The sequence below is a fragment of the Symphalangus syndactylus genome, chromosome 23, assembly GCF_028878055.3.
Source record: "Symphalangus syndactylus isolate Jambi chromosome 23, NHGRI_mSymSyn1-v2.1_pri, whole genome shotgun sequence".
Classification (NCBI taxonomy): domain Eukaryota; kingdom Metazoa; phylum Chordata; class Mammalia; order Primates; family Hylobatidae; genus Symphalangus; species Symphalangus syndactylus.
In genome coordinates, this window is record NC_072445.2 from 39,988,459 (window position 1) to 40,016,104 (window position 27,646).

General features: G+C 52.8%; 6 protein-coding genes across 16 annotated transcripts; 3 read left to right on the top strand and 3 right to left on the bottom strand.

Annotated features, from left to right (window-relative positions):
• Positions 1-36: 36 nt before the first annotated feature.
• DDAH2 (DDAH family member 2, ADMA-independent) lies at positions 37-3,487 on the top strand. Of its 4 annotated transcripts, none has more exons than XM_055263744.2 (7): positions 37-463; positions 1,290-1,650; positions 1,770-1,869; positions 1,995-2,068; positions 2,228-2,347; positions 2,830-2,979; positions 3,169-3,487. In XM_055263744.2, the coding sequence occupies exons 2-7, from the start codon at positions 1,354-1,356 to the stop codon at positions 3,283-3,285; spliced, it is 858 nt and encodes a 285-aa protein (XP_055119719.1). In that variant the 5' UTR covers positions 37-463; positions 1,290-1,353; the 3' UTR covers positions 3,286-3,487. The 4 variants fall into 4 exon arrangements, with proteins under 4 accessions (XP_055119719.1, XP_063489301.1, XP_055119720.1 ...); XM_055263745.2 differs by lacking the exon at positions 37-463 and adding an exon at positions 535-1,052; XM_063633230.1 differs by lacking the exon at positions 37-463 and adding an exon at positions 535-831.
• A 1,994-nt stretch (positions 3,488-5,481) lies between these two features.
• On the bottom strand, positions 5,482-7,575 carry MPIG6B (megakaryocyte and platelet inhibitory receptor G6b). 5 transcript variants are annotated; one of them, XM_055263844.2, is made up of 6 exons: positions 7,515-7,575; positions 6,973-7,320; positions 6,727-6,817; positions 6,316-6,356; positions 6,099-6,178; positions 5,482-5,968 (listed from the first exon to the last, which is right to left on the bottom strand). In XM_055263844.2, the coding sequence occupies exons 1-6, from the start codon at positions 7,573-7,575 to the stop codon at positions 5,864-5,866; spliced, it is 726 nt and encodes a 241-aa protein (XP_055119819.1). In that variant the 3' UTR covers positions 5,482-5,863. The 5 variants fall into 5 exon arrangements, with proteins under 5 accessions (XP_055119819.1, XP_055119818.1, XP_055119820.1 ...); XM_055263843.2 differs by having other exon boundaries at positions 6,099-6,197; XM_055263845.2 differs by lacking the exon at positions 6,727-6,817 and having other exon boundaries at positions 6,099-6,197.
• A 564-nt stretch (positions 7,576-8,139) lies between these two features.
• On the top strand, positions 8,140-12,423 carry LY6G6C (lymphocyte antigen 6 family member G6C). 2 transcript variants are annotated; one of them, XM_063633235.1, is made up of 4 exons: positions 8,140-8,693; positions 8,870-9,322; positions 10,739-10,849; positions 11,646-12,423. In XM_063633235.1, the coding sequence occupies exons 2-4, from the start codon at positions 9,241-9,243 to the stop codon at positions 11,858-11,860; spliced, it is 408 nt and encodes a 135-aa protein (XP_063489305.1). In that variant the 5' UTR covers positions 8,140-8,693; positions 8,870-9,240; the 3' UTR covers positions 11,861-12,423. The 2 variants fall into 2 exon arrangements, with proteins under 2 accessions (XP_063489305.1, XP_055120012.1); XM_055264037.2 differs by having other exon boundaries at positions 8,140-9,322.
• A 613-nt stretch (positions 12,424-13,036) lies between these two features.
• LY6G6D (lymphocyte antigen 6 family member G6D) lies at positions 13,037-18,375 on the bottom strand. 3 transcript variants are annotated; one of them, XM_055263555.2, is made up of 3 exons: positions 15,535-15,673; positions 15,321-15,443; positions 13,037-13,375 (listed from the first exon to the last, which is right to left on the bottom strand). In XM_055263555.2, the coding sequence occupies exons 1-3, from the start codon at positions 15,587-15,589 to the stop codon at positions 13,152-13,154; spliced, it is 402 nt and encodes a 133-aa protein (XP_055119530.2). In that variant the 5' UTR covers positions 15,590-15,673; the 3' UTR covers positions 13,037-13,151. The 3 variants fall into 3 exon arrangements, with proteins under 3 accessions (XP_055119530.2, XP_055119531.2, XP_055119532.2); XM_055263556.2 differs by lacking the exon at positions 15,535-15,673 and adding an exon at positions 18,332-18,375 and having other exon boundaries at positions 13,083-13,375; XM_055263557.2 differs by lacking the exon at positions 15,535-15,673 and adding an exon at positions 15,854-15,959 and having other exon boundaries at positions 13,083-13,375.
• LOC129473242 (lymphocyte antigen 6G6e-like) lies at positions 16,878-18,611 on the top strand. The gene is made up of 3 exons (XM_055263558.2): positions 16,878-17,183; positions 18,163-18,288; positions 18,391-18,611. The coding sequence occupies exons 1-3, from the start codon at positions 17,057-17,059 to the stop codon at positions 18,609-18,611; spliced, it is 474 nt and encodes a 157-aa protein (XP_055119533.2). The 5' UTR covers positions 16,878-17,056.
• Positions 18,612-20,537: 1,926 nt separating this feature from the next.
• On the bottom strand, positions 20,538-24,381 carry LY6G6F (lymphocyte antigen 6 family member G6F). Its single transcript, XM_055263554.2, has 6 exons — positions 24,251-24,381; positions 23,422-23,751; positions 23,075-23,338; positions 21,034-21,189; positions 20,797-20,863; positions 20,538-20,648 (listed from the first exon to the last, which is right to left on the bottom strand). Exons 1-6 carry the CDS (start codon positions 24,300-24,302, stop codon positions 20,624-20,626), a joined length of 894 nt encoding a protein of 297 aa, XP_055119529.1. The 5' UTR covers positions 24,303-24,381; the 3' UTR covers positions 20,538-20,623.
• Between the last annotated feature and the right edge of the window lie 3,265 nt (positions 24,382-27,646).

Here is a 27,646-nt window from a genome sequence, read left to right on the forward strand (position 1 = left end):
GCTCAGGGCAGAAGCCAGGAATTAAGAAGGGAAATGTTTGTGGTGGGGCTATTTTTTGTGCCGGTCCGCCGTTGCGCTGTTCTGAGGTCTACGAGGCATTTGCAGCCGCCGCCAGGGCCGGCCAGATCTGGGTGGGCCTGGGCAGCGCTCGCTGGGCGGTGCCGATTTCTGGCAAGGGGGGCGCAGTCTGGAGGTAATGGGCGCGGCTTAGCAGGGCGGAATGGGCGTGGCCCGGAGAAGCCCCGCCCCGTCCCGCTTAGACAATGCCCCGGAGCCGCCAGAGCGTCGCGCCCCCGCCCCATCGTAGTACATGAGCTCGCCTACCCAAGGACCCCCTAAAAGCCAGAGCTCCCAGTCCCCGAGGCTTGAAGACGGGGACTCCCTTCTCCACCAACTCCGTCCTCGGGGGGGTGGGGCTCCAGCCGAGATCACAGCGCGACAGGAGTGGGGGTGGCCGCTGGAGGTGAGTCTTGGGTGGGGGGCCCTGAACAGTATGGGGGCCGGAGTTTGGGGGTGCCGGGCCCATGCCTGCACCGGACAGAGAGTATGGAGAGCCGGCATTTGGGCGCGGAGCTAGGCGGGGTGGACTTTGGGACATAGACAGGGAACCGGGTCCTGGAGCCGGGAGTAGTGCCAGCGCCCCGGAACCACGCCCCCTGTTTCCCCGCCCCTCGTATTTCGCTTTAGACCTCTCCCAGTCCTTCGGGACTCGGTCTGGTTTATACTAGGTCGTGCTAGGGGCAGCGTGACCATCCAGGGCGGAGAGAGGGTGCTTAAATCCTTAGGCTCGAACTCCTCCCTTCCTACCTACCTCTCTCCCTTCTCGTTCGGGTATTCAGGACTTCCATCCCCCAGCCCCTGCCTCTCCAGCTTTCTCCTTCTGTCCCATAACCCCTGCGGGTCCCGGGCCGGACTTCAAGTCCCTGCCGTAGCGAGCAGCTGAGGGTTAAGGGGGCGGGGCTGCTGCATTTTTGGGGAGTGAGCGCATCCTAGTGGCTGCCAAGAGGGGCGCCCGACAGGGACCTCACGAAGCCCCCAAGCAGGGGCAACAGGTGTTTTGGAGATTAGAGACCTTAGCTTTGTTCCTCAGGCTCCTCTTAAAGAATCTGACCCCTGAGGGTGCTGGGTAGAGTGGGGTCGACAGGAGCGGAAGGTCTGGAGGGGGTGGGGCGGAGTGGGAGGGACGCCTAGAGATGGCAGGAGGAAGACCTGGGCGCTCTTAACCACCCCCAACGCCCTTGTCTGCATGTCTTTTTCTCTGTCTCCTCCTTTTCTGTTTCTTCTCCCAGACAGGTGAAGAAACAAGAAAACTAAGAAATCCGAGCGGTTGGAGGGGGCGTCTGTGTGGATGGGATGGGGACGCCGGGGGAGGGGCTGGGCCGCTGCTCCCATGCCCTGATCCGGGGAGTCCCAGAGAGCCTGGCGTCGGGGGAAGGTGCTGGGGCTGGCCTTCCCGCTCTGGATCTGGCCAAAGCACAAAGGGAGCACGGGGTGCTGGGAGGTAAACTGAGGCAACGACTGGGGCTACAGCTGCTAGAACTGCCACCTGAGGAGTCGTTGCCGCTAGGACCGCTGCTTGGCGACACGGCCGTGATCCAAGGGGACACGGCCCTAATCACGCGGCCCTGGAGTCCCGCTCGTAGGCCAGAGGTGAGCGTCATGGCGCGGGTGTGGTATGGGGAAGGGCAGGAGGAGCTGGATGTCGGGGCTTTGGGGAAGAATTGGGGATGGGGGTGTCACAGCTGCGTGCCCTCTTCTCCTATCCTAAGGTCGATGGAGTCCGCAAAGCCCTGCAAGACCTGGGGCTCCGAATTGTGGAAATAGGAGACGAGAACGCGACGCTGGATGGCACTGACGTTCTCTTCACCGGTGAGGCTGGGGGGAGGTACCCCTGGGTCTTGGCACAGGGAAGTAGAGTTTGGGAGACTTGGCCGTCTGGAGCCTTGTTTTCAACTCACTCCCGCCCTCAAACCTCCGCGGCCTCCCGGACTCAGGCCGGGAGTTTTTCGTAGGCCTCTCCAAATGGACCAATCACCGAGGAGCTGAGATCGTGGCGGACACGTTCCGGGTGCGGAGCGGGACCAGCCTAGGGAGGGAGCGGGGTGCAGGTGGGGGCTGGAAGGGCCTGGGATCCCGCTGAGGATATGAAAGGCAGAAAGCAGCCTATGTTTGAGGATATCCCATCACCCCTCCCGCGCCCCTGAATACCTACCCTCGCCCTCCCTAGGACTTCGCCGTCTCCACTGTGCCAGTCTCGGGTCCCTCCCACCTGCGCGGTCTCTGCGGCATGGGGGGACCTCGCACTGTTGTGGCAGGCAGCAGCGACGCTGCCCAAAAGGCTGTCCGGGTGAGGAGGGGGCGGGGCCAACGAAAGTGGGCGCGGTTCTGGGCCCGGGAGGCCGGGAGCTGGGAGGCTTAGGAAATTAGCCCCAACCCCTGCCCTCATTGGGCTGTCCATCTTATATGAAAGAACACACGAGTCAATAAGAAGTTACAACAGCAGGACTGGGAACAGGGGTGATTAATTTGCTCTTCCGGAGTTTCAGGAAACCCCAAAGGTGGCACCTAAACTGTGACTCTAAGGATGGGTAGGACAGATAAGGGGAGGGGCTGTGGAAGGTAGGGGGTTGAAAATAACTGCATGTGATTCCAAGGTGGAAATTAGCAAAGGTAACTAAAGTACTTAGTGTCTGACATATAGTAAGCTCTATGTGCTTGCTGTCATTATTTTCCACAAATGTCAGCCTGTCCCCAGCCCTAGTGGTGGTTGAGCAGGCGGACTCAGCTGTGGAGAGGTTCTGAGACTCAAACACTTCCTCTTTCCTCTAGGCAATGGCAGTGCTGACAGATCACCCATATGCCTCCCTGACCCTCCCAGATGACGCAGCTGCTGACTGTCTCTTTCTTCGTCCTGGGTTACCTGGTGTGCCCCCTTTCCTCCTGCACCGTGGAGGTGGGGATCTGCCCAACAGCCAGGAGGTGAGAGAGGGCAGGAACTCCAACACCAAGCACCATCAGAGAAAAGAGTTTCAGGCTTTCCTAGTGGGAGGAAGGACGGGTACCTTCTCTAGAAGCCTGGGTGGGGCCACTCTGAGCTGGCTGGAAGAGTGGCCTGGCTCAGCCTGAGGTCTCACTCCCCTCTCCCCACTCCATGTCCTCCCTGTGCAGGCACTGCAGAAGCTCTCTGATGTCACCCTGGTACCTGTGTCCTGCTCAGAACTGGAGAAGGCTGGCGCCGGGCTCAGCTCCCTCTGCTTGGTGCTCAGCACACGCCCCCACAGCTGAGGGCCTGGCCTTGGGGTACTGCTGGCCAGGGGTAGGATAGTATAGGGAGTAGAAGGGGAAGGAGGGTTAGATAGAGAATGCTGAGTAGGCAGTAGTTGGGAGAGAGCCTCAATATGGGGGGAGGGGAGAGTGTAGGGAAAAGGATAGGGTCCACTGGGTGAATCCTCCCTCTCAGAACCAATAAAATAGAATTGACCTTTTAGACTGGGCTGTGACTGGTGTCTTACTGGGGCAAAGGGATAGGGCAGGGCTGAAACCTGAGGTTGGGGTCAGTGCAGGGAAGAACGCCTCTCATTCAAAAATCTTGTTAGGTACTTACCAACTCTTTGCCCAACCATATTGGAGGTACTTGAGCACAAGATGGACAAGACAGAATTTCTATCATGGGAAGTGTGTCCAGGGCAGAGAAAAGAGTGTATGGGTGGATTGCTCACTGAATTTATCTAAATGTCAGATGATTCAGAGACTGGTAGATTACCAGTCCGCCCCTATTTGATAAAGAAAAAGAAATGACACTTCTAGGGACATTCATTTTCATTCATTCATTTACTGAGGCTTAGCAATGATATCAAAAGGGTCAGTCTCCTAACGTTGGGGAGCTCACAGTACTTGCAAATTTCTTACAAATTGAAATACAGGTTGTCATGGAACAATTTACAGAAGGCTGTTTCTATGAGGGAAATAAAGGGGGTGCGCCCTAGGGCATCAAAGTATATGCAAGGGGTGGGCAAGGAGGGTCAGCTTCCCAGAAAAGGCCACACTTGAACTGAGGATAAATAAGAATTAGCCAGGCAGATAGTGTGGAGGAGGGAAACGGGCAATACAGAAAGAAGGAATTGCACTGGGCAAAGACATTTTGGGGCTAGGGAGAATTCTCTAAGGCTGGCACTTTCTAAGATGTGCATGTGGAATGACAGAGGTAAGCCTGGAGAGTGGACAAAGTGCTGTAGTACCTTGTATCCAAAGCCAAGGCACGTGGGCACAGAGCTGAAGCTAAGGAGAGTACTTCAGTTCTGTAATAAGGGCTGTCAGGAGCAGTTATCTCTTGAGTAGGATCTCTCTGACTTCAGGGAGGAAAGCAAGGGTAGGAGGATGAGGTGGGGCTATGGGTAATCCAGGAAGGAAGTGAGCAGAGTACATTCACGTGGCAGCGCTGGCCATGGAATACAGTGTGGGTTTGACAGTGATGTTAAGATAGAAAGACTGGACTTTATGGCTCATTGTGTGGGAGTAAGAGAGAAAGGAGGTCTGCGTGACTCCCAGTTTCTGGGTTGGGCTACTGGGTTGTTAAAGAGAAATACAGAGGAGAATTAAGTGAGCAGCTTCAGAGATGACAGTGAGTTGGGTTTGACATTCGGAGTGCAAAATGCCTGAGGTCAGTCAGGCAGAATGTCTAAGGGGAAGTTTTTTGTTTTTTTTTTTTTTTTGAGACGGAGTCTTGCTGTGTCCCCCAGGTTGGAGTGCAGTGGCGTGATCTCAGCTCACTGCAAGCTCCGCCTCCTGGGTTCACGCCATTCTCCTGCCTCAGCCTCTGGAGTAGCTGGGACTACAGGCGCCCGCCAACACGCCCAGCTAATTTTTTGTATTTTTAGTAGAAATGGGGTTTCACCGTGTTAGCCAAGATGGTCTCGATCTCCTGACCTTGTGATCCGCCCGTCTCGGCCTCCCAAAGTGCTGGGATTACAGGCGTGAGCCACCGCGCCCGGCCTAAGGGGAAGTTTGTTAATCCCAAATCTGAGATCTGAGCCAGAGAGAGTTCTGGGTGTCATTTGCAGAGGAGAATGGAGTAATCAGAGGCCAAACCAGATGAATGCTGAAAATGTCTACCGGGTGTGGCTATTAGGACGTCACTGGCAACCTTATGGAGAGCAATTTCAACAGATGAGCAGTGGGGACAAAGTGAAGGAGAAGAAAATGGAAGAGTCAGGTGTATGCCCCTGGTTCCAAAGCTTGACCGTGAAGGGAAGGGAAGAGATAAGGCAACTGTCTGGGAGTTATTGATGTCTTAAGATAGGAGCTAGGAGGCCGGGCATGGTGGCTCACGCCTGTAATCCCAGCACTTTGGGAGGCCGAGGCAGGCGTATCATGAGGTCAGGAGATTGAGACCATCCTGGCTAACATGGTGAAACCCCATCTCTACTAAAAATACAAAAAATTAGCCAGGCATGGTGGCGGGCGCCTGTAGTCCCAGCTACTCAGGAGCCTGAGGCAGGAGAATGGCGTGAACCTGGGAGGCGGAGCTTGCAGTGAGGGAGATGGTGCCACTGCACTCCAGCCTGGGCAACAGAGCGAGACTCTGTCTCAAAAAAAAAAAAAAAGATAGGAGCTAGGGCTTGATTGGGTATAGAGAGGACACTGGTGGTGAGGGAGACATGGAGGTTATAGGAGAGACGGGAGTAAGTTTAGAAGTAAGATCAGTGGCAGAGACAGCCTAGAACCCAGGTCTCCCAACTCCCAGTTTAGCGCTTATTTCTATACCATGGTGCCTTCCTCTTCCAGGTGAGGGACCGAGGAGGGGAGAGGGATTATGGGGAGCTGGGATCCCCTGGCTTGGGAGGTTTGGAGTAAGGGCTTCCCTTCAAACTACAACTGCATAGATGGTGGAGGCATCAGCAGGGTCCACTGTGGACAGCCGGCGGGGCCTGCTGAGGGCTAGATGGTCCAGATCCGCATAGAGCAGGCTCTGGAGGAGGAAGGGGAGGAAGACAAGATGGTCTCCACAGTCTGCCTTGGGGTTCAGGCCTTTTTTTTTTTTTTTTGGTCCATTTTCCTCAGAGATTCTGGCCATCCCCGTCCCATCCCCATGCCCTTACCGGTTCCTGGTCCAGGTCCCCTGGAATCTTGGGCTCTTCCTCCTTTACTGGCCTCTGGGGCTCGGTTTTCACAAGTGGAGCTATGTGGGGGGGACAGAGCTGAAGGATGGAAAGAAGGTGACCAACGTGTCTGCTCCCAGCAAGGGCTCAGACTCGGGAATTGAGGGGTGGGGAGTGGGCGTGTAGGAGAAAGAAAATGGGGTGGAGTTAGTCTCACCAAATCTAGGGAGTGGTCGAATCGGTTGCGGGGGCAGGCGCCTGAAAGGGACATATGAGTCTTTGAGAGCCACCAGTCTTGTCTCACTGGTTCTCCTGGGACTCGCCGCGCCAAGGGCAGTCCAGCAACTTGAAGGCTCAGACCGGAAACAACTTAGACTCTACCCCCACCGACAGTCCAGCCCAGGCTCTAACTCTGCTGCACTTCCAGCTCATCTCCTCTAGCGGGCCTCGCTCCCACCTTGCTCCCACCACGAGCCAGCGGCCTCGCTCCCACCTTTGACCTCTCCCATTCTTCCCCAAGCCAGGACCAGAGCTCTAGGTCTAGCTCTTTCTTTTGCGAAGGTTCTGGTCCTGCCCCTTCCACCTCTGGTCACTCCCCATTTAACGAGGCGGGGTCCCTCCTGCTCACCTGTGCAGCCACCAGACCAGGCCCAAAGCTCCCAGTCCCAGCACCAGCCCAGCGCCCAGCAGCGGGATCAGGAGCTGGGGATACACGGACCCTGGGGGAAAGGCGTGGCGGGGAGGGATGCTGAGGTCAGGGGTTTGACGAGGGAGAGCCAGCGCTCCCGCTCAAGAACCCCCAGCCAAGGCCCTCTTCCCTCCTCCGGGTATGTATCGGAGGTAAGTACCCTTGTGCGCACAGGCCTGGACCTACCATGGGTAGGCCCGGGGGCCTTGCAGTAGGTCCTGTCCCCCAGCACGTGAAGCACTGTACGGCTCTCGTCCTCGTGGCGGCCCTTGCAGAAAAAGGTGCCTGAGTCCCCCGCGCTCAAGAGGAGCTCCAGCCACCGGATACCAGAGTCCAGGGAGCGTAGGCGGCCGACGAAAGGCTGGAGGGGAGGCACGGTGGGGGTCCCGCTCGAAGAGGCCCACAGGATTGGTCGGCGTCCTTTGGACAGGCCCTTGCAGGCCGGGAAGCTGGGGGCCCAGACCCAGCGGATGGGGTGAGAGACTCCTACGCAGGAGAGATTCACCCGGTCCCCAGGGCGGCCGTCCAGAGAAGCTAGGAGAGGCCGGAGGCTGTGGTTAGGGCAGGTCCATAGAGCAAGACGACCCTCCATCCCGTCTCCTCTTTCTCTTCTCTCTTCTGCACTCCAGCCACCCTAGATCTTCTCATACACAACCCACCCTACTAGGCGGCCCCTTTCTTGCTTCAGCCCCTCTGCGTCTATCACAACTCTCCCAGGGATCGCTTACCCCCAGGGTTCCCTTGGGCCCTCGAGAGCAGCAGCGGTAGCAGCTGCAGAAACACAGCCATGGTTGGGATGTGGTGAGGAGAAGCTGCGAGTGAATCAGCGGCGTGGGGCTGGTGGGGGTGGGGGGACCGGAGGGAAGTTGGGGGTGGGGAAAACGGAGGGGCTGGGGGGCTCCGATAAGAGAGGGGGCGGGGCCACCAGCTGCCCAGATCCCTTTGGGAATCCTCGCAGGCAAACTCGGAGTCCTCGAATGGCGCTCACTTAAAATGTGTGCTCGGGCCATTTACACAAATGCTTTGGCCTGCTTAACTTTTCAGGCGCGCTTATAATCCCAGCTACTTAAGAGGCTGAGGAGGGAAGATCGCTTGAGCTCAGGAGGTCGAGGTTGCAGTGAACTGTGATCAGGCCATTGCACTCCAGCCTGGGCGACAGAGCCAGCCAGACCCTGTCTCAAAAATCACAACAACAAAAACCCCTATTTTGTAGGGGATTGTGATAACGAAATAAAGTAATACATGTAAACTGCTTAGAATACATAGGATCACTATGTAAGTGCTTGTCATTATTATTACTTTTCTATTCTTTTTTTTTAGACAGAGTCTTGCTCTGTCGCCAGGCTGGAGTGCAATCTCGACTGACTGCAACCTCCGCCTCCTGGATTCAAGTGAGTCTCTTGTCTCAGCCTCCCGAGTAGCTGGGACTACAGGCACACAACACCACACCAGACTAATTTTTGTGTTTTTACTAGAGACGAGGTTTCACCATGTTGGCCAGGATGGTCTCGATCTCTTGACCTTGTGATCCACCCACCTCGGCCTCCCAAAGTGCTGAGATTACAGGCGTGAGCCACCACACCCGGCCTACTATTTCTATTCTTATTTTAGCTTCTACCTCACCTCTCTGTGCCCATGCTGTTCCTCCTGCCTTGGTACCCTGCCCAAGTTGGCAGGTTTTGATTGGGGAGGTGCTTTGGAGCAGGTGCACACAGCCACACCTAGGACAATTGCTGCCACTGGACTGGAGCAACAAGGCCACACCAAGCGCAAGTGGAGCATGGGTGACGTCCTGAGAACCTTCATGGGAGCCTGAGGCAGCCCCTACTTAGCAGACCTGTGGTGGCTCTCCTGGATGAGTAGCCCCAGCCCCTGCCTCTGCTGCTATGGCATCACAGAAGCCATCAGTGACTCACTGATGGCTGGGCAGGCATTGGAAAGACCGAGTGGGGGCTGAATGGAGATTAATTTGACCCATTCTACCCCCAATTTCCACCAGCATGCCCCTATCAATGTCCAGCAGGGACCCAGGGACCCAAATTCAGCAATTAATTTGGGCCTCATCCTTTTGTCCATTTTCCAGGAACCAGCAGAAGCTACCACCATGGACACTGTAAATCACAGAGGCCTTTGATGATGCTCCTTCAGAGGACTGAGCAGCAGGACTCTTAGCTGGGGGCCAGGAAGGGCATCTTGGCCTGAAACCAAGAACCACAATGGCATTGGTCACTAGTGGCACCTGCCCTCCCCCATCCCTCTCTCCCATCCCTACTCCCCACTCAGTCCTGCTCAGTGCCTTCCCACCCCTTGTCTTTTCTCTGGTCAGCTGTGTAGTAAGTGGGAAGGGAGGGGCTACCAGAGGCAGGGAAGGGAGGAGCCTTTGGGTTTATAAGTTCCAAAAAGGCCACTCAACTCCCAGAGCTGGATCCTTGAAAATCTGCTCTATCAGCTGCTATGGTTGCCACCATTCTCAGGACCCTCGCCATGAAAGCCCTTCTGCTGCTCACCCTGTCTGCTCTGCTCTGCTGGGTCTCAGGTGAGCACCTGGGGGCCCCAAAGACCTGGTTTGCCTGGTCAGGACCTTTACACCCTGCTCTACCCACTTCCCTGCCCTACCCACCACTCGGGATCCCAACACCCCCAGCCCCAACTGGCTCAGCTCTCCTGTGCCACCAAGACCAGGCTTCCCTATGACAGCCTCCTTGCTCTATTTCTCAAAAGGCCAGGTCTCCATCCATCCTCCCCACCTCCAAAAAGACCCATTTCTCTCACCTGCCAGGGCTCTGGGTCCCCTGTTCCCCACTCCAAGGTGTCTCCTCCTTGGAAACTCTGGTATCCAGTTCCCCAACCAGCCCCACTTCAATATGCAACTCTCCAGAGTCTAGCTTACCTGCCTTCTCCTCTATCTGCTGTGCTCAGTAAGGTGTCCTCTCAAAGACCTAGGCATCCAGCCCCAGGCTCCTTTTGTAACCCACCCTCCCCATCTACTCCATCAGGGACTCATATGTTCTGTCTCTCAGCCATGGCCTTTCCTAGATACTCCCCTCCTGGGTTGCATACCCCCTCCCATACCAGGGATACAAACTTTCTAGATGGTTGCAGTGACATCTAAGAGCCTCCATGGAAATAGAGCGTTTTCTTGAGCCTTCTGAAGAGGGGACACCTGGGCCACTCACCTCCAGGGTGAGGTGGATTTCACTGAGATACACTTACCAGGCTCCTCCACCCTTGGACCCTGCGTCACCAAATCTTGCCTGCCCAAACCTTGAATTAACTGAAGCAGGAAAATTGGGGTGCTGCCTTCTGTATCCACCCTCTCCATTTTGATAAGGTGCTAAGATGGAATCTGGTGATCTGTCCGTCAGGTATCATTCCTTTCTGCTGAAGAGCTACTGGGGTGAGAGGATTCTGTTCAGGTCTGGTTCCTTTTCCCACACTCTTGCCAGCTCCAGGAGGTGAAGAGTAAATTGTAAATTGCTAAAGCTGGCCACAGATGGCTTTCTCGCCAGCCTCAAGTTCCAAGGCATTTCTGACAGTGTTGTAACCCTCATGATTTTCATTTTTATTATTTCTCCTTCTTTCAAGTTTCCATCTCCTCCTTCACCACCCACATTCTTTCCCCATGGTATCTTCCTCACATTCCATCTATCTCCAGCCCCATGTTTTTCTTCATAGCTCTATCCCTCTTGACTCACCTCCAAACGGGGTGGTGTGAAGGAAGATATGTAGGGCGTGGGCCTTTCACAAAGCAACAACTCTACCCTTACCTGCCGCCCACTTTCCATTTTCCCTGCATCACTCACCTGCTCTGTGCTTGCTAGACCAAACAGCCAAACAGGTTGGAGCACCTACGTGATGGGCTCTTCTCCACCCTCCACCCCCGCCCCCAGCTCAGCTTATCCCCAGGTAAGTCAGAGACCCCATCACCTCAGCCTGACTTGTGTCTTCTCAGCTGACATTCGCTGTCACTCCTGCTACAAGGTCCCTGTGCTGGGCTGTGTGGACCGGCAGTCCTGCCGCCTGGAGCCAGGACAGCAATGCCTGACAACACATGCATACCTTGGTAACATCCCCTTCCTTAGTGGGGTGAGCAGGGAGGTGGGAGACTCTATGGCCAGGACTGAGGCCCAAATGGGTCTAAGACTGAGATGGAGTAGCAGAGGATTATAGCAATGATAATATTTGGCCAAAGATGGTTGAGTGCCAGGCAACATCCTATGTCTTTGCATGCCTCTTTTTCAATTAATGTTCATGACAACCCTGTAATGTGGGTGCTATTATTATATTGAGAAAATATCCTCAAAAAGAGACAGTAACACAGCCGGGCATGGTGGCTCATGCCTGTAATCCCAGCACTTTGGGAGACCAAGGTGGTTGGATCACTTGAGGTCAGGAGTTCAAGACCAGCCTGGCCAACATGGTGAAACCCCATTTCTACTAAAAATACAAAAATTAGCCAGGCATGGTGGTGGGCGCCTGTAATCCCAGCTACTCCGGAGGCTGAGGCAGGAGAATCCCTTGAACCTGGGAGGCGGAGATTGCAGTGAGCTGAGATGGCACCACTGCACTCCAGCCTGGGCGAGAGTGAGACTCTGTCTTGAAAACAAAAAACAAAACAAAACAAAAAACAGAGACAGTAACAGGTCCAAGGCCTTATGGCCAGAAAGTGATAGAACCAGGACTGGGGGAGTGGTGGGTAAGGACATGCAGAAGGAAGATCAGACTGAGAAAAGAGAAGGGGAGGGCCAGGGACAGAGTTGGGAAGGAAGGAAGCCTAGGTGAGTGGATGGGGTGGGGAGGTGGACACAGGCATGCCAGGTACCCATCCTGGCTGATTCCCTGCCCGTTCCCATCCCTAGGTAAGATGTGGGTTTTCTCCAATCTGCGCTGTGGCACACCAGAAGAGCCCTGTCAGGAGGCCTTCAACCAAACCAACCGCAAGCTGGGCCTGACATATAACACCACCTGCTGCAACAAGGACAACTGCAACAGCGCAGGCCCCCGGCCCACTCCAACCCTGGGCCTTGTCTTCCTTACCTCCTTGGCTGGCCTTGGCCTCTGGCTGCTGCACTGAGACTCATTCCATTGGCTGCCCCTCCTCCCACCTGCCTTGGCCTGAGCCTCTCTCCCTGTGTCTCTGTATCCCCTGGCTTTACAGAATGGTCTCTCCCTAGCTCCCATTTCTTTAATTAAACACTGCTCCGAGTGGTCTCCTCATCCATCCTTCCCACCTCACACCCTTCACTCTGCTTTTTCTGGGTCCCTTCCCACTTCCTTCCAGGGCCTCCATTGGCTCCTAGAAGGGCTCCCTACTTTGCTTCCTCCACTCTACTGTCCCCTACTTGAGGAGGGATTGGGATCTGGGCCTGCAATGGGGCTTCTGTCTTGTCCGCAATGAAGGCTCCCACAAAGACCTGATGACCTCACTGTACAGAGCTGACTCCCCAAACCCAGGCTCCCATACGTACCCCGTCCCCCATACTCACCTATTTCCGTTTTGAGTAATAAATATCTGAGTCTGATAAAATGTACATTTATTATAAGAAGACCTAAGGGTCAGGTCATCTCCCAGGAAATAATACTCTCAATCTCCCTCCCTTACACAGGAATCCTTCAGGGAGGTTCCCTGGGAGGCTGGGCTGGGGCAAATGGAGAAACAGGTTTTTCAGGTCTTCATCCTCCCTTCCAGTGTCTCCAGGTGGCACACAACAACTCATATCCTAAATTTAGGCCACACCCCTGATGTATTGCCAAGAAGAAGGTGCAGCCTGGCTTGAGGGCTCTCCAGAAAGGATAGGAGAGGCACATGGGGATGGGGCCTGAGACCCTGTTTCTTCAGTTTCTCTCAGGTTAGACTCAAAGGCCTCACCTGGCCTGGTTAGTAAGTAGGGCACCAAGCAGTTTTTACCTGCCACAGTTTTTACATTTCTTTTCTCAATTCAAAATAGTCCTATTGGGAGCCAAGTTGCAAATGGGAGAAAGGGGAGCAAACCCAGACTCAGGCTCACAAAAGCCTGGCAACCCCACTCAGTGAATTTCATTGCTAAGGAAGATTCGACCCAGCAACAGGATCCAGGAGCCACAGAAGGCAGATAAGCCATTGTCCTTTGGGGTTTAGTTGGTTAAGGAGTTCACCATTGTAATTAAGCCCACTGTTGCTTGGTAACCCCCAAACTAGAACCTGGATGCCCCATATTACCCTTTTGGTCCTCCCATCAACCAAAGATAGATGCAATTTTCCAGTCAGCTGTAGAGTGGTTCATAGATTTTAATGACTCACAGAAGGATGTTTGTCTTCTCACATTAGATGTTCAGATGTCCCTTGTTCCCTTGCTCCCTTGTTCCCTTCTCTACTCCTACTCCCACTACCCGCTCCACAGTCCTGGCAATAGACAGGTCAGGGCGGTGGCTGCTGCAGCCAAAATGCATGCAGGGGCCACATGGCTTGCCACGGCGCTGTTGCACAGGTCTCCCAGGTAGCAGTCCCTGTGGGCTGGATAAGTCACGTCTCCCACTGACTCTGTCTCCAGTTGATTGCAATGATGGGCTGCGATGCAGGCTGGATGTTGGCGAATCAAGGTCACTGGGGCTGAGAGAGAGAATGAAACTGGGGTGTTGGACACCTGGCTTCAGGACTTGCCTTCTGGGGCAGAGCAGCTGTGATTTCAAGGAGCCCAAAGGGATTTTCAGTCCCCTCAAAAAACACCTCCCTGAAACCAAGTGATCAAAGTTAATGCATTGACCTTGTAAACTCCTGATGTGATGCAGCAAGAAGGATGCAACATCACTTCTGCAGTACTCTTGCTTAAAATGCATGACCTCAATCTCATCATGGCAAATATCAGATAAATATAAATCAAGGGACATTCTATAAAATAATTTTTAGTATTTCAAGTATACGTACTTTTCTTTTTTTTTTTTTTGAGACGGAGTTTCACTCTTGTTGCCCAGCTGGAGTGCAATGGTGTGATCTTGGCTCACCGCAACCTCCACCTCTTGGGTTCAAGCAATTCTCCTGCCTCAGATTCCCGAGTAGCTGGGATTACAGGCATGCACCACCATACCCGGCTAATTTTGTATTTTTAGTAGAGACGGGATTTCTCCATGTTGATCAGGCTGGTCTCGAACTCCCGACCTCAGGTTATCCACCCGCCTCGGCCTCCCAAAGTGCTGGGATTACAGGCGTGAGCCACTGCATCCAGCATGTAATTTTTTTAATCTAAAAATGATTTTATTTAATTTTAGAGAAAAGATCTTGCTCTCTCACTCAGGCTGGAGTGTGGTGGCGCAATCATAGCTCACTATAGCCTCGAATTCCTGGGCTCAAGTAATCCTCCTGCCTCAGCCTCTCAGGAAGCTGAGATTACAGGTGTGTGCCACCATGCCTGGCTAATTTTTTAAAAACATTTTTTGTAGAGATGGGGGTCTCCCTTTGCTGCCCAGGCTGCTGTCAAACTCCTGACCTCGGGCGACTCTTCTGCCTTGGCCTCCCAAAGTGCTGGGATTACAAGTGTGTGCCACCAAGCCTAGCCTAAAAATTATTATCATTATTTTTTTTGAGACAGGGTCTCATTTTGTTCCCCAGGCTGGAGTGTAGTGGCATGATCATGGCTCGTTGTAGCTTCAACCTCCCAGGCTCAAGCGATCCTCCCTCTTCAGCCCCCTGAGTAGCTAGGACTACAAGCATGTGCCACCACACCCAACTAATTTTTTAATCTGTTTTTTTTTTTTTTTTTTTTTTTTTTTTTTGTAGAGACAGGGTCTCCCTATGTTGCTCAGGTTGGTCTCTCAACTCCTGGGCTCAAGTAGTCCTCCCACCTTGGCCTCCTAAAGTGCTGGGATTACAGGTGTGAGTCACTGCACCGGCCCTAAAAGTAATTTTTTAAACTCCAGGTATAAAATAATTTATCAGGGCTCTTCAAATGTGTCAGGGTCATGAAAGACAAAGAAAAACAGAACTGGCACAGATCAGAGGAGACTAAGAAGACATGAGAGCTAAATGCAATGTAGGATCTTGCTAAATCAAATAAAGTCTGTAGATTAGTTAGTAGTATTGTATCAATGTTATTTTGTGATTTTGATAATTGTGCTATGGTTATGTAAGATGTTAGCATTAGGAGAAGTTGAGTATTTCTGCAACTTTTCTGTCAATCCAAAATTATGTTAAAATAAAATATTAAAAACATGTACACACACACACACACACACCCCTCCCTGATCCTTAACTAATGCCGAAAATTTGAAGTTTGGTTTTAACTTTGGCCTTTCAGGGCCAGAGTTCTTCATTTGTGAGCTAATGGGCCTATGAGATTCTTTTAGGAGAATAAGGAGGTAGGGAGGTGGGGGCACAAGGACTGTGGGCCTCTCAGGAGCTCCGTGCCAGGAGCCAGAAGGGGTATAGACTGCTCTCCTCTAATAGCCACACCATCTGCCCAGAGCCAGACTGAGCCTGGAGGGTTCTGGAAGCCAGAAGGATTGACGTGGGGCTGCAGGCAGGAAAAGGCTGCGGGAAGAGAGAGAAACTGAGGACTCACGGTTTCCAGGTAGCTTGATCTGTTCCAGGCCTGGCTGGGGTCTGCCCTCGCCACAGGTGGTCACGGCCTCTTTGCAAGAACTGCTGGAGCTTCCACCACAGTTGTAGCACCGCATTCGGTTTCCTGGCAGGAGAAAAGAGGCGCTGGACCTGGGCCCTCGGTGGAGCTGGCTGGCAGAAGGCCTGTGTGAGAAGCTAGCTGGCCGCCTCCTTACCCAAGGCAGCTCCTAGCAGGGAGCTGAGAAAGATCCCAACAAACTGGGGTTTCATCGCAGTCTGCCCGTGTCAGGATCGCCTCTACCTCCTGCCCACCCCCCTCCCCAGCCCGGCTCTGCCCGCCTTATATCCCCCTTGCCTCGAGCTTTATAGGGCTATAAAAAAGGAGGAAAGAGTCTCCCCCAGCAGGCACCAAGGGCCCCAGTGGGGACAGGGAGGGGCCCCACAGCATGCTCTCAGCATCCTCTGGAGTCCTCAAACTCCTTTATCCTCAGCAGCAGTCTGTGGACCAAGAAGAACCCTGGGGATCCCTGATACCCTTTCACAGGGTCCTTGAGGGTCTTCCTTTTGCAACTATCTGTGTAAGGTCAGATTTTCTTCATATACTGGATTTCAATGAAAACAACATATCCCAACAGACTGAATGCAGAAGCAGATAGGAAAACCCAGGCATCTCCCACGAAGCCTGACATTAGATTCACAAAAATGTAAAACAATGCTCAGCTTCTCACTGTGCTGTGGAGAAAGAATAGTTATTTTTCACAAAACTGTATTTTGTTAGCATGTAATATTTTATTATTTTTATTGTTTAAATAAATCAATAAATACCTACTTTAAATGATCTGTTTTAATTTTTAATGTAGTAAATATTGATATAACCTCATAAAGAAAAGCTCTTCAGAGTCTTAAGTAACTTTGAAAAGTGTAAAGAGGTCCTGAGATCAATGTTTTTGAGAAGAGCTGCTCTCCTGGGCACCTGTGTCTCCCCTATCTTCACTCTCTGTTCCTAGTCTTATTCCTCCTGGTACATGCTGGCTCTGATTCCCCAGATGGGCCTTCCTCCTTCCCAATCTCTTCAACCCCAGCCTTCCAGGCTGTATCACCACCCCCCTACCCCAAATCCCATCCATGCCTTCCTTTCTAGTGATTTCTCCCCAGTGCAAGCACATCCGGCAGGCCCTCCAGCCCTACCCGTGGTTATTTCTTTCCTCCAAGGTAGTAAAGCTGGCAGGGATAATTACAGGGTAGGAATGTTGAAGCTTGAGGGGATCAAAGGGATCTGAAGCTGGGTGGGGTCCGCCCTTACACAGCTGGGCTTTGTGTGTGCGTGTGGGTGGGTGGGTGGCGGTATTGTTGATTCTACACTCAAACAGATCCACGCCAGGGCTGTTTAGGAGGGTGACTTTGAGAGACATGAAAGCACTGAGGGGGAAAGACAGAGAAAACAAAGACAGAGAAGCTGAGAGAGCCAGGGAGCAGCTTGAGACATGGGGAGGGAGGGAGAGGAGTAGGAGGGAAGGCGACAGACACAACTCAGGAGCAGGAGAGGAAGCTGAGTTACAGAGAAAACACGCTGAGAGAGCAGAGGAGACCCTCCAGGCAAGGGCAGACTCCTTGCAGGGGCAGGCTGGGGGCCCCCGGCTGCCTGCTGGGTCAGGCTGGTGAATCTGGTCACAGTTCCGCCCCCTAGATTCACTCCCTAGGTGTGTTTGTTTACTGGTTCCTCCCTGTCTTGCTCAAATGCTCCAACTCTACAAATCCCGGGATCTTGGGGTGCAGATCACCTCTCCCAGATTCCTGAGCCTGTGTCTGGCCATGGGCACCTCTGGCATCTTCCTCTGCGTCCTGTTCCTCTGTGGGACACTGGGTAAGGGTGGGCTGGGGAACTTTCAGTGGTCAGGGCTGGGGGCGGGGACAAGGGCATGTGGAGGAACCTGAGGGCTGGGGAGGAGAGGGGTGTGGGTGCTGGAAGAGGCCAAGAAGAGAGCTGGGGGAGTGGGGGACTTCAGGGAGACCAGCCACTGGGAAGGCCAGCCTGATGAGGTGAGAAAGGAAGAGTTTCCTTTCAAGGCATTTGAGAATAACTGCCTCCTCCTTGCTGCATCTTTGACCCGCCCCTGTCTCCGCTATCCCCTATTTCACCTCTTGCTTCTGTGCCCTTTGGTCAATGTCAATTTCTATTTTCCTATCTGTCTCTGGTGCCATTTACTTAACTTTTTCACTGACCCCTCCACTTCCCTGCTGCTGGGTCTGGCTTTTTGTCTCACTCTTTTTATGTTGGTCTCTGATTCTCGTGGCTTCTGTTCACGTCTGCGCGTCTCTCAATCCCTGTACCCCTCTTGCCTCCGTCTCTGTTTCTTTTCCTGCATCGTCTCCCTTTTTTTTTTTTTTTTTTTTTTTTTTTGTGACAGAGTCTCATTCTGTCACCCAGGCTGGAATGCAGTGGCATGATCTCGGCTCACTGCAACCTCAGCCACCCAGATTCAAGAGATTCTCCTGCCTCAGCCTCCCAAGTAGCTGAAACTAGAGGCACGTGCCACCACGCCCGGCTAATTTTTTGTATTTTTAGTAGAGACAGGGTTTCACCGTGTTAGCCAGGATGGTCTCAATCTTCTGACCTCATGATCAGCCTGCCTCAGCCTCCCAAAGTGCTGGGATTACAGGAGTGAGCCACTGCGCCTGGCTATTTTTTCTACTTCTGTTGGCTTTCCTCCCTTGTTCCACAGCTTTCCTCTCTCTGCTTCGTGTGTCACCTCTTTCTGTGATCCCTCTCCGGATCTGGCCTCTGCCTGCCCCACAGGGAGGGTTTGCCTCTCCTGCTCTCCTAATCTCTGCTGCCTCAACAGGTCTCACCATGTCCCCCGCCCGGCGAAGGCTCCGCTGCTACACCTGCAGCTTCGCCAAACCCTGCTACCCTGTTCCCACCGAGTGTCGGGACTATGAAGCTTGTGGCATCAGTATTGGCACCTCAGGTAGGACTCTGGTCCGATGGCCCTTCTCCAGGCGGCTCCCTACCTCCATCCATCCGGCCTTTCCTGTGGCCACCCCCTCAGCATGCCTCCTTTATCCCACAGACCAGAGTGAGATCATTGAGCGAAAAAGCTGCCTCCCAAGGGCCCAGTGTCCTCTGCCGGGCTATGCCACCTACTGGCTGCACTCCTACACTCTGCGGCACCACTGCTGCGAGCAGGACCTGTGCAACACGGCCACTTCCCCACAGCAGCTCACCAGCCTCCTCGCCTCCCTGCCCCTCCTTGTGGCCAGCTTCACTGGGAGAGGACACCTCCTCCACTAGCTTCCGTGGATCTGCAGCCCCTAACCCAGGATCCCCCGCCATCACCGCAGCCCTGGAAACACCTGCACAGACACTTTGAGATATGCCCGAGAACCTAACTTTTTTTTTTTTTTTTGAGACGGAGTCTTGCTCTTTCGCCCAGGCTGGAGTGCAGTGGCGCAATCTCGGCTCACTGCAAGCTCCGTGTCCCGGGTTCACGCCATTCTCCTGCCTCAGCCTCTCCGAGTAGCTGGGACTACAGGCGCCCGTCACCACGCCCGGCTAATTTTTTGTATTTTTTTTAGTAGAGACGGGGTTTCACCGTGGTCTCGATCTCCTGACCTTGTGATCCGCCCGCCTCGGCCTCCCAAAGTGCTGGGCTTACAAGCGTGAGCCACCGCGCCCGACCCCGAGAACCTAACTTTGTACAGAGACCCCAGATCTCTCAGCAGACCCCTCACAAGGCCTGGGGAGGCACTGCCCAGCGTCCAGGCTCATAAAGAACACCTATTCTGTGTCTTTTGTCTTTTCTAGATGCCCATTGCTGATGCCCCGTGTCAGCCCAGGTCACTGGCAAGGCAGGCATTTTGATGACACTGTGGATCTCAGTCAAGGGGATCAAAGGAGCATCAGATATGGTAAGGAGGAGAGTCTTGCTAGGAAAGACTAATGTGGTAGGTCGGAAACTCAGGATGGAGGGCTTGGGGGACTATGAAGAGTACCTTTAATAAAAGGTCTATCTAGGAGTCCAGTAATACTGCAGATACTGCAGTGTGTGTGTGTATGTGTGTGTGTGCTCTAAGAGCAAACTATAGCTGCTTGGTGGGTTGGGCTGGAGCTGGAACCTGGACCACGGCACTGCCCTCATTCTCCATCTGTGTCATTTTCGTCCTTTTTCTTGCCAATGGCTTAGTTTAAGCCCCTGCAGCCTGAAGGCTTTAGGCGAGACTTCTGAGAACGCTTTTCTCCAGTAAGGCCCAAGCTTGAGCAGAGACACAAAAGGGCACCCAGTGGAGCTGCTTGTGAGGGTGTGGCTGGAGCTCAGCTCATTTCTGCCTGAGACTAGGGAATGGCCAAGTTGGGAGCATCGATACCCTCCCTCGCTTCACCAGCCCAGACTGGCCCATGGTTCACACACATCCCAGCATGGCCCCAGCCCAATAAATAACACACCCCCACTGGGCCTGCCAGCCTGAGTAGACACTCCCTCTACTCTGCCCCCGGGAAATAGGGTGTGACCCCAGGGCAGCAGGAAGGAAGTGCCAGAGTGGCGATAGCTGCTCACATGCTCTGAATGCCCCGGTACAGCGCCATAGGGAAGAGTGTGTGCCTAGGATAAGGAAGGATAAGGAGGGGCCCCGGGTGGGAGCCGAGCACAGGCATCTCTATCCTGACTCAGTTCCCTCCCCTTGCATGTGAGGAAGTCTGGGGTTGATTAAATATGCCTGTTCCCTCTCTTCTTTGTGAGGATGAGACATGGGGTAGTGGGGGTCTGGCTTAATTTAGAGATGGGTTGAGGCTTTCCATTTTCTCTGTCCCTCCATCCTCCCACTTTGTGCTTCTATTTTTCTCTCTTTGTCCATCTCTTTCCACTTTCTGACTTGAGTCTCTTCCCCTCTCTCTCTTCCCCAGTTTTCCCCATTTGTCCTTCAGCTCCACTGCAATGGATTCCCCACCATTGCTCAGGTCTCCAGATTCCTGTCTCCTCCCTGCGCACACCCATCCTCCTTGCCCCACCAGCAACCTCAGGCTCCCCTCAACCCCACAGTACTATGGGCTCAGGGCTATCCCTCCACTGCTGCTGCAAGACAGGAGACCAAACCTTTTTGTAGGTTACATCACAGAATAATGCTCCTCCTTTCCTTCAGTCCCCCACCCCTCCCCATACACAGCTTGGTGGCTGCTGGAGGCCAGCTGGACGGTGAAGTCGAACTCTTAGTCCCGCCTCCCTTGCTAAGGTTGTCGAGGAATCTTCCAGGTGCTAGATGGCCAGCGAGACAGCAGGTCACACTTCCCAGTAGATGTCACCAAAATCACCTGGTCTTGTGGGCAGGTGGGCTGTGGGGTTTTCCAGAGAGACAGATTAAGGATACCTCTACTTTTCATGTCCTCAGGAACGAGGGCCCATCCCCAACCCAACCCATGTTTCCTCTCCATCCCCAGTCCCCTACAGCATTTAAGCCTCTGTTCCCTAGCTGTTCCTCACCCAAGACGGGCCAAATGGATGTTCTCATAGACCTGGATTTCGGGTTTGAACTGAGGAATCGAGGCATCTGGGGAGAAGGAGCCATCAGGGATACAGAAGAGAAGTCAGCAGACAACTTAGAGCCGTGTTCCTCGCCCACTCCCCTAGAGGAGGTGGGGTACAGAGACAGGGTGCGAGCCTAGCCCTTTGCCTCCCACCCACGTGCCATCTTCTTCCCCCGGGGAGGGAGGAACTCACCTCTGCCTGGAGCCCCACGGACCCTCTGCCTCCAGAGCACGATGCTGAGGGCCAGGATGACAACTCCCTGGCCCATTGTGAGCAGCAGCATCAGAATCCAAGGCATGTCCCAGCCCATGGAAGGGGCACAGAGGGCAGGAGAAGCATCGATGGAGGCTGTAGTAAGGGCCAGACCAGAGGGATGGGAGGGAGGCAGTGAGGGGGCCTGTCCCTGTGCCCCAAAGACAGGCTTCCCCTCCACAGTCTGGTGGGCTCTTCCAACAGAAGACTTTGTAAGCTTCCCTGCCCGCAATATCCTCCACCCTACTCTGCCCCTTTCCAGGCCTCTCACCCTGACCCATAAATAGAGAATGGCAGCCAGGCACAGTGGCTCACACCTGTAATCCCAGCACATTAGGAGGCCAAGGCGAGCAGACCACTTGAGGTCAGGAGTTCAAGACCAGCCTGGTCAACATGATGAAACGTCATCTCTACTAAAAATATAAAAATTGAGGCCAGGCACAATGGTTCACACCTGTAATCCCAGCACTTTGGGAGGCCGAGGTGGGTGGATCATCTGAGGTCAGGAGGTCAAGACCAGCCTGACCAACATGGTGAAACCCCATCTCTACTAAAAACACAAAAAAGAGGCCGGGCGCTGTGGCTCACACCTGTAATCCCAGCACTTTGGGAGGCCAAGGCGGGTGGATCACGAGGTCAGGAGATTGAGACCATCCTGGCCAACATGGTGAAACCCCGGCTCTACTAAAAATACAAAAATTAGCTGGATGTGGTGGCATATGCCTGTAATCCTAGCTACTCAAGAGGCTGAGGCAGGAGAATCACTTGAACCAGGGAATTGCAGTGAGCCGGGATTGAGCCACTGCACTCCAGCCTGGCGACAGAGAGAGACTCCATCTCAAAAAAAAAAAAAAAAAAAAAAAAAAACCACACACACAAAAGTTAGCTGGGTGTGGTGGCAGGCACCTGTAGTCCAGCTATTCAGGTGGCTGAGATGGGACAGTAACTTGAACCCAGGAGGCAGAGGTTGCAGTGAGCCAAGATCATGCCACTGCATTCCAGCCTGGGCAACAGAACAAGACTCCATCTCAAAAAAAAAAAAAGGCCAGGTGTGGTGGCTCACACCTGTAATCCTAACACTTTGGGAGACCGAGGCAGGCAGATCATGAGGTCAAGAGAACAAGGCCATCCTGGCCAACATGGTGAAACCCCGTCTCTACTAAAAATACAATTTTCTTTTTGAGATAGAGTTTCGCTCTTGTTGCCCAGGCTGGAGTGCAATGGCGTGATCTTGGCTCACTGCACCCTCCACCTCCCAGGTTCAAGTGATTCTCCTGCCTCAGCTTCCCGAGTAGCTGGGGTTACCGGCATGTGCCACCATACCCGGCTAATTTTGTATTTTTAGTAGAGACAGAATTTCTCCATGTTGGTCAGGCTGGTCTCGAACTCCCAACCTCAAGTGATCCGCCTGCTTCGGCCTCCCAAAGTGCTGGGATTACAGGATTGAGCTACCACGCCTGGCCTAATTATAAAATAAAATAAAATAATAAAATAAAATAAAATAAAATAAAAATAAGCAATGCCCCCTGCTCACACATGGGCAACCAACTACAGAGCAGACCACCAGCCATAACCACACTTTCCCCTCACATCCTTTATAGTAATTCACCCTTTCTTTCAAGAAAAAATAGCAGGTGTGGTGGCTCATGCCTGTAACCCCAGCACTTTGGGAGACCAAGATAGGAGGATCATTTGAGGCCAGTAGTTTTGAGACCAGACTGGGCAACATAGTGAGACCCTGTCTCTACAAAAAATTTAAAGGTGCGGTGGCTCATGCCTATAATCCCAGCACTTTGGGAGACTGAGGCAGGCAGATCACTAGAGGTCAGGAGGTTGAGACCAGCCTGGCCAAAATGGTGAAATCTCGTCTCTACTAAAAGTACAAAAAATTATCTGGGCATGGTGGCGGGCGCTTGTAATTCCAGCTACTTGGGAGGCTGAGGTGAAAGAACATCCCTTTCCGTCTCCTCCCTCAGTTTACCTGCCAGGCTAAAGCTGACCCCTTTGTTGTGAGTCATGAGGCAGCGGATGATTCTTGGTCTTCGGCTCCTGGGCTCAGAAAGCCCCTCCCCAGGACACACTAAGAGCAGGGCAGCCTCATTGCCCCAGAAGGACTGAACACGGCCCCTCACGGGACCCTTCCCTTCCTGCCAGGTCACAGAGTCCATGCGTCTGCTGGGGACCACAGAGCACAGGAGGACATTGCAGGGGGATCCATCTGCAGCCCTTGCAGATAACTGGGATCCTGTGGGGGAGAGATGGACCCCTCAGTTCTTCACCTGGACTTCCTGGCCCACAGTAGCCCCTGGTCTGCATGCCCCCACTCACCTTTGAGCACCAAGACATCGTACACCCTCCAGTTCTGGTAGTTGTGGCGCTGACCTAGCACAGCGCACCAGTACCGCCCGGCATCTTCCTCCTTGGATCTCTCCAGCCACAAAGAATAGTTCCCCAGCAGTCTGAGCCTGGATTCCCTTCCTGGTTTTCCAAGGTCTGGGGCTGGCCTGCCCACTTGGACTTGGGCTACCAGGGTGGTGAAGGAGCCTGCTGCAGGGCTGCGGAACCATGACAGGTGGTCGTCCCCATGTAGAGTAGGTGGTGAGGGACATGGCAGCTCCACTGCCTCCCCCAAGGCCACATAGATGGCCTGCATGTTGTCTGTGGGAAGAGGGTTGTATGAGGCCAAAGACCTCCATCAGATCAACAACCCACCATTTGATCTTCAACCCTGGCTTCCTCCTCTTCTGGGGTCCCCCTGCACGGGCCTGGCTGGTGACCACATTTCTCAAGTGACAGCTACAAAAATAAGACAGGTGGAGAGAAGAGGGTAAGGGCTTTCCTCCTCTCTCCCCGAGTCAGTGAGGGGGTCTGAGGGCAAGAGGGAAAAGGCTGAAAGTTGGCAAATGCCCACATCTCTTCTACTCATTTCTACTTTTCTGGAAGCATTTACTCATTCTTCTTACTTTATAAAGGAAACTGCATAACCTGGACCCTCGTTGCCTCTGGGTCTTCCCTAGTGTCAGAGGCCGGAGGAGGTCGGTTGGGGTAATTCTATCTCCTTGAGTCAGATGCCTTCGCCAGGCTCCTAGGAGAAAGAGAAGCAGTCCCTCCCCAACCTTGCAAATAGCTAAGGAATCCCTTACCTCTTGCCCCTTACCTGCAGCCTGGGGAGTTCCACATAGGAGCAGGAGGAGGAATAAGACTGCCATGGGGAGAGCCTGCCAAGTTCTCTTGCTCCAAGACCTGGTGTCTCCAGGGAGGAAGCAGAGTCCAGATAAAGGCCCACACTCGCTGGTCTGGGGTGACAAGGGCCTCTGGAGGGGATGGGAATGCTGGGGCGATAAAGCCCAGCAGCATGTCTACTAGGGAAAAAGTGACCACCACTTTTCTATCCTGGAGAGAAAAGGACCCAGCCCAAGCCACTCTGAAGATGACCTTTTTGCTCTTCTGATTCCACATCAGCTAAGGGGCTCAAATAAAGACTTTCCATGCAAAAAACCATGCAGAGAAGTGGTCCTGCCTGTCTAGCTCTTGTCAGTCTGCAAGTACATTCTGAGGTCTCTTTCACTCCTAAGAAAGGTCAGCCATGAGTTGGGTGGATCACTTGAGGTCAGGAGCTCCAGACCAGCATGGCCAACATGGCGAAACCCTGTCTCTACAAAAAATACAAAAATTAGCCGGGCGTGGTGACATGTGCCTGTAATCCCAGCTACTTAGGAGGCTGAGAGGCACCAGAATCGCTTGAACCCGGGAGGCGGAGGTTGCAGTGAGCCGAGATCGTGCTACTGCACTCCAGCCTGGGAGACAGTGTGAGACTTCATCTCAAAAAAAAAAGAAAAGAAAAGAAATGTCAGCTATGAGTGAAGAAACTGAGTTTGAGTTTTCATGTTGGTCCTCCACAGAACCCAGCACAAGACTGTGTATCCAGTCAGTGTCCCGTAAATGATTTGGAATGACTTCCCCTGTGGTTATCTGGCATACCCCAGACCTCTCCTGAAACCCTGATGAGTGTATTAAATTATTACTCAAGGACAAGGCTAACGGGCTGATTCATCCTTCTGAATGGCAAAAACTCCTAAGGCAGATCTTCATGCAGTTATTATAGTTTTAATGTGTAATTTATTTATTTTTAAAATTATTTTGATGAAATATTCCATACATACCAAAAACTATATGAAGTACAACTATATAATGTATAAATGCTGGTATATTAACACAGTAGAACACTGGACAGCAATGGGAATGAACAAACCCAGTGATTTGCAACAAGGTTGAATCTCACAACATAATGAGAGTAAAAGAAGCCTGGCCAGGCATGGTGGCTCATGTCTACAATCCTAACACTTTTGGAGGCCAAGGTGGGAGGGTCGATTGAAGCCAGAAGTTTGAGGTTGGGCTACAGAGCAAGACCCCAACTCTGAAAATAAAGGCCAGACGCTGTGGCTCACGCCTGTAATCCCAGCACTTTGGGAGGCTGAGGCAGGCGGATCACGAGGTCAAGAGATCGAGACTATCCTGGCCAACATGGTGAAACCCTGTCTCTACTTAAAATACAAAAATTAGCTGGGTATAGTGGCAGATGCCTGTAGTCCCAGCTACTCAGGAGGCTGAGGCAAGAGAATCGCTTGAACTCAGGGGGCAGAGGCTGCGGTGAGCAGAGATCGTGCCACTATACTCCAGCCCGGCAACAGAGCGAGACTCTGTCTCAAAAAAAAAAAAAAAAAAATAGCCGGGCGCGGTGGCTAACGCTTGTAATCCCAGCACTTTGGGAGGCCGAGGCGGGCGGATCACAAGGTCAGGAGATCGAGACCACGGTGAAACCCCGTCTCTACTAAAAAAAAAAAATACAAAAAATTAGCCGGGCATGGTGGCGGGCGCCTGTAGTCCCAGCTACTCGGAGAGGCTGAGGCAGGAGAATGGCGTGAACCTGGGAGGCAGAGCTTGCAGTGAGCCGAGATCGCACCACTGCGATCAGATCAGATCAGAGCCGAGATCGCACCTGGGCGACAGAGTGAGACTCCGTCTCCAAAAAATAAATAAATAAATAAATAAAAATAATAAATAAATAAATAAATAAATAGAATATTCCAGGCCAGACTCCGTGGCTCATGCCTGTAATCCCACCACTTTGGGAGGCTGAGACAGGCGGATCACCTGAGGTAGGGAGTTCAAGACCAGCCTGACCAACATGGAGAAACCCATCTCTACTAAAAATAAAAAAATTAGCAGGGCATGGTGGCACATGCCTGTAATCCCAGCTACTTGGGAGGCTGAGGCAGGAGAATCGCTTGAACCCCAGAGGCAGAGGTTGTGGTGAGCCGAGATCGGGCCATTACACTCCAGCCTGGGCAATAAGAGCAAAACTCAGTCTCAAAAAAAAAAAAAAAAGAAAGAAAAAGAAATAGAATATTCCAGGCCAGGCACTGTGGCTCACGCCTGTAATCTCAGCACTCTGTGAGGCCAAAGTAGGAGGATCACTTGAGCCCAGGAGTTCGAGACCAGCCTGGGCAACATGGTGAGACCTTGTTAAATTAGCCGAGTGTGGTGGCGTGGGCCTGTACTCCCAGCTACTCAGGAGGTTGAGGCGGAAGGATGGTTGAGCCCAGCAGGTGGAGGATCAGGGCAGTGAGCTGTGATTGTGCCACTGTGCTCCAGCCTGGGAGAAAGGGCTAGACCCTGTCTCAAGAAAAAAAAAAAAAAAAAGAAAGAGAAAAAGAATATTCTGTTTCAGTCAGAGATTCTCTATGCTGTGTAACCACAATTCTGAATTTTCTCTTTCTTCTCCACTTGCTTTATCATTAAATTTTATGTGTTTTTGAATCTAATATACTGGTATCACGTATACATTCTTCTGTGGCTATTTTCACTCAGCATCATGGTTTTAAGATTCAGTTCATGCATAAGAGTAATGATTCACTTATTTTCTTTTTACAAATATTCCACATATCTTACCGTGCTGAATTTTCATATCCAGCACCATGGTGTAGCTTTCCATTTATTGAAAAGCTTTTCGTTTACCTCTTTCTTTTTTTATTTTTTCAATTATTATTGTTATTATTTTGAGGCAGGGTCTGGCTCTGTCACCCAGACTGGAGTGCATGGAGCGATCTCGAACTCCCGGGCTCAAGCGACCCTCCCATCTTGGCCTCCCAAGTAGCTGGGACTACAGGTGCGCACCATCACACCCTGCTAGGTCTTTTTTTCCCCCCCTTGGTATTTTGTGTAGAGATGGGGTCTCACTATGTTGCCTGGGCTGGCTTGGAACTCCTGGGCGTAAGCAATCCTCTCTCAGCCACCCAAAGTGTTGGAATTACAGGCATGAGCCATGGCCTGGAACTCCTGGACGCAAGCAATCATCCTTCGGCCACCCAAGTGTTGGAATTACAGGCGTGAGCCACCGCGCTGGGCCAGTTTACCTTTATTTATTTATTTATTTATTTAGAGACAGAGTCTTGCTCTGTCGCCAAGGCTGAAGTGCAGTGGGAAGATCTCAGCTCACTGCAACCTCTGCCTCCGGGGTTCAAGCGATTCTCGCGCCTCGGCCTCCCGAGTA